This window comes from Brassica oleracea, chromosome C3 (genome assembly GCF_000695525.1).
Source record: "Brassica oleracea var. oleracea cultivar TO1000 chromosome C3, BOL, whole genome shotgun sequence".
Classification (NCBI taxonomy): Eukaryota; Viridiplantae; Streptophyta; class Magnoliopsida; order Brassicales; family Brassicaceae; genus Brassica; species Brassica oleracea.
In genome coordinates this window covers 12,647,025-12,651,759 of record NC_027750.1, presented here as the reverse complement: position 1 = coordinate 12,651,759, position 4,735 = coordinate 12,647,025, and the positions used below count along the sequence as shown (strand labels likewise).

Sequence of the window (4,735 nt, the reverse complement as noted above, 5' to 3'; positions counted from 1 at the left end):
GACTACTGAGTCGAATTTATAACTTAATTGGTGATAATTATGAAGTTACAAACATTGATGTTTAATAATGTTTCTAGCTAAACGGAGAAGTCTTCTCCGATGATTTTGTTTTATTAAGTTGATGTTCTGTGTTTGTGTTGTCTTCCTCATAAGATACAATTTTTAACTTCCATGAGATTTAAATTTCAACTTTCGCTTAAAATTCAATTTTGATCTTTTGTGAATTTGACTAAGGTTTCTTGAGAAGTCTTCTCTCTAAGTTTTAGCAAATTTTACTAAGTTTTTGTGTTGTTGTGCTTTGTTATGTGTGGGTAGAATTATTAAAATATTTTTTGGTATGTTGCATCAATAACTTTAATGAAGTCAAGTACTTTTGACAAAACATGAACATATTTACCATTCTTTTGATTAACATCTCTTAAAGTTTACAAAATAATTCACAACTAAAATATTACACATACAAATCATAAAAAAACCATAAACAAAATTATTTACACAGCTAGATATTATTCCTCAACATAGATAAGCTTGGACTCCACTTCACATCATCTCTTTGTACCACTTTGGACAGAAGACTTTGGAAGACTTTCTGAAGACTTCGTGGGAAGTCTTCTAGCATAAATTACATTAGAAGATTTCCTAAGAAGTCTTCCGAGAATCTTCCGAAAGTTTTCCAAGAATTATCCCAGAAGTCTTTCAAAATCTATCTCAAATCCGAAAAATCTGCCTATTCAAAAACATTCAAAATAGAGTAGACTTCAAAAATAAATTTTTGGAGCGACAAAGTTATTTTTCCACGAGAAAAATCGTATAGCACTAAATGTTTCCCAAACAATGACCTCATGCTATTTATCTCCGAGAAAAAACTTCTAAATCTATTTCACCATGAAAATTAAGTTTCATATTTATTTCCAAACTAGGATTGTGGCCCATGCTATGCATGGTCGGTATAACAATGTTTAATTCTGTTACATTCCAAATTCAAAAATATTTTGTAAAATTCTGAATCAGATTTTTATTAGAACATTGTTAATTCTAAATGTTATAAATATAAATAGTTCTCAATGAAAATAAAACTACCTAACTTTTTTGGCTATCAAAAAGAAATCAATTTTTTTTATTTAAGATATAACAATGCCATAAATATGTGAGTCTTTTATTTAGATAATAACAGACAATTTGCATGATGAAATAATAAAATATACACTTCATTAATTGATATATTAAATTTGTTGTCAAAAACAAATAAAAAAGATCAATTTCATAGCTTGGTGATAGACTAATTTTAATCATACGACATTTGCTTCTAGCTTCTTGATTTTTTTTGGGAATGAAACATAATAAAATGCATATACTTAATCCAATATACACTTCATTAATTGATATATTTAATTTGTTGTCAAAAACAAATCAAAAAGATCAATTTCATAGCTTGGTGATAGACTAATTTTAATCATACGATATTTGCTTCTAGCTTCTTGATTTTTTTTGGGAATGAAACATAATCAAATGCATATAGTTAATTTTAGTTATCTTTTCCACGCATATTATTGAACTAAATAGTCTCATCATCATACTGATAACATTCTATTCATAATCACATACTCCCTCCGTATACGAATGTACGATGTTCTATCTTTTTATTTTGTATACAAATGTAAGATGTTTTGAGATATAATTAATGTATTTATTTTTAAAATTTAAACATAAATTAAAAAGTAAAATTATGAGTGGTGAAACTTTATTGATATAACCAAAAAGTAACAATTAAAATAGTATATTTATTGTTTCTTAATATGTATGTAAAACCTTAAACATCATATATTTAAATCCAGAGGGAGTATAAATTATGATTTCTTTCTTCCTACTAACGTGTTGACCTTTTTCACCCAAAAAATAAAATAAAAATGAAACAGAGAACCTCAGACACCAAAAAATTTGTTTGAAATAAATTAAAGATTAAAGAGATAGAACCAAACAAACCTGGTTCAAGACCAATATTTAGATTCAGGAAGTTGTTAGCGGTGTTTCCGATAATCATCATAATATTCATCATAACAACAATTCAAAAGAAAAGAGTAATAACCAATGCTTACCGAAGGGTGTAAGTTTTCTTCTTCCCAATTAACTTCAGTATCGTTATAAAATTGACACAATGATTTTTCAAATAAACCCAAATAAATTACGAACATTTTCTAGTTTTTCATCACTGTTGTTGGTTTTTAAGAGCAAGATCAACTCATATACTATGTGTATCTTAATCATTATTTAACTAATTAAAAGCAATTAAGAAACACACTTAAGAGACATTATGTTTTTTGACCTCCAATGGTTGTATCTTATTTAGAGGTTTTTAATTTATAAAATATTAATTATTATTTTTTAAATAAAATTTTATTTATTAATTAAAACATTATTGAACAAGAACATTTTAAACATATAATATTAAAAAAAATAAAAACAAGGATTACTAAAACAAACGAGTACTCTTCACCGAATAAAGAAATTATTCCGTCCACAAAATGTTCCAAACACGACCGAGTTGTAGTTGCACCGAGGCGGAGGTATTCGTCGACCGCATCAGCCGCATTCCCATATGCCAAGATACGAATGGCTGCTGTACACTTCTGAAGTGGAGAGAGACTAACCCTTCCGAGAGCATCTTTTTTTGGTTGAAAAAATTGAACTTCGTTAGAGAGTCGCTGAACAATATGCATGAATAAATGTTTGTTCATTCGAAATCGTCGTCGGAATAGATTTGGAGGATATGTTGGAATGTCGCTGAAATAATCATTCCATAAACGTAAATCGCCTTCTTCGCGATTTCTTTCGAAGTAAGCTCGTTGTTTCCTTCGTTTTTTTCTCTTTTTCTTGATCACCATAGGCATTGGAGAATTTGTCGAAAGCTTGATCAAAATATTGATCAAATGCTTGATCAAAATATTGATCAAAAGCATCATCCATTGATCCATCAAATGTGTTATGAGAAGACGATGCCATTTTTTATTTTTATTTTTGGCTTGATCTTCTTTGAATGGTACGGTGAGAAGGAGAGAATGAGATTGGGTAATATGTTGAATGGTGAGAAGGAGGGAACCGTGAGATGGAGAGAATGAGATTGGCTACTAGAGTTTTTGTGATATTTCAAATGTGAGAAGTCGAGAATGTGATTGTGTGATTCTTCATAATCGAACAACAACACTTTAAATAGATAAGTAGATCATCCGTGAACCAAATATTACAAAGACTAGAGTCCAAATTTTACAAACACTACAGTCAATCCGTGAACACAATTGATTGCTCCACTAGACTCCAAATATTACAAACACTACGGATCAACTAAAACGTGACACTACACCCACTAGACTCCGATACTAGAAAAACTAGACTCCAGACTCTGATTGCTCCACTCGACAGTAGACTCCGTGAGACTTGACCCCGTGACACAATGCTCCACTCCGTGACACTTGACTCCACCTGAAAGCAAGTACAAGCCAGAGACAATCATCACACAAAGACAAGAAGTTTAAAACTAAGCCAATAAACAAGTTTAACACTACCAAGCAGTTAACAAGTTTAAAACTACCAAGCAGTTAACAAGTTTTAAAAGAAGCCAAGAAACAAGAAACTACCAAGTTTAAAACAAGAAACTACCAAGTTTAAGAAACACTTACACTAAGTAAACATTAGGTCACTGATGAGCTTCTTCTTGAGGGCTTCCTCATACTCAGCTAGCGGTTCTGTCTTTGCAATAATAGACTCAAGTATCTTCATCTTCGACAACCTTTCCTTCACTTCCAAATCCTTCTGTTTAATGTCCCACATACTTTGAAACCCATTCGTGAGAGCCTCTTCAGCCACAGTCGCCTTCCCACGGGCCTTTGATGATTTAACACCAGCGGGACGCTTGCTTTCAGATGGTTGAAAGGCTGATGAGACTTCAGCGTCTTCACACTTCCTTTTCTTAGAGCTTCCCTCGTTTCTGGCACTTGCAACTTCGCACCACTTCTGGTCGTTTCGCAGTTCCTTCCAAGCATGCTCCAAAGTGAATTTCTTCTTAAGGTTGTTGTGGTAAATCTCATGAGCTCTCTTCAGGACATCATTCTCATTGCAGCCACTGGTTTTCTCCCTAGTTGCAGCTTCGTACGCGCCACAGAATTTGCAGACCAAGTCGTTGATCTTGTGCCAACGCTGCTTACAGTTATTAGGCGTTCTCTCCTCTCCCCCAGCTGCCTTTGGACTCGCGTTGAAACAGGCTGCAACTCTTTTCCAGAAGGTGCCTGCTTTTTGCTCGTTCGAAACCACTAGATCTTTGCTGGTGTTGAGCCACGAGCTGATCAGCAGAATATCATCAGTAGGAGTCCACGTCTTCCGTTCCCGACGCTCACCTACATCATCCCTGTGAAGAGAAGGATGTTGAGATGAAGACAGAGTTGAGATATCTTCATAGTTAGCAAAAGAAATACTTTGTTGACTAAGTAGATCAACAAAGTTTCCTGTATGCATAAATGGATTGGAATCCATCTCCAAAACACGCTCAAGAAAGATAGAGGACAAGGAAATAGTGAGGAAGTGAAAGGAGGAAACACGGTATGAAATGAATTCAAGAAAGAGGATGATGAATAATTTTTATAGATTAGAGAGAACTATCAAAGAATTGAACACAACAACCATACCGAGTTGACATCTATCTACACCATTCATTTCTACACCATTCATTTCTACCTAACCATTA

The 4,735-nt window shown here is 33.1% G+C and overlaps 1 protein-coding gene across 1 annotated transcript; it reads right to left on the bottom strand.

Annotated features, from left to right (window-relative positions):
• Nucleotides 1-3,675: 3,675 nt before the first annotated feature.
• On the bottom strand, nucleotides 3,676-4,524 carry LOC106329907 (glutathione S-transferase T3-like). The gene has a single exon (XM_013768512.1). It carries the CDS (start codon nucleotides 4,522-4,524, stop codon nucleotides 3,676-3,678), a length of 849 nt encoding a protein of 282 aa, XP_013623966.1.
• Between the last annotated feature and the right edge of the window lie 211 nt (nucleotides 4,525-4,735).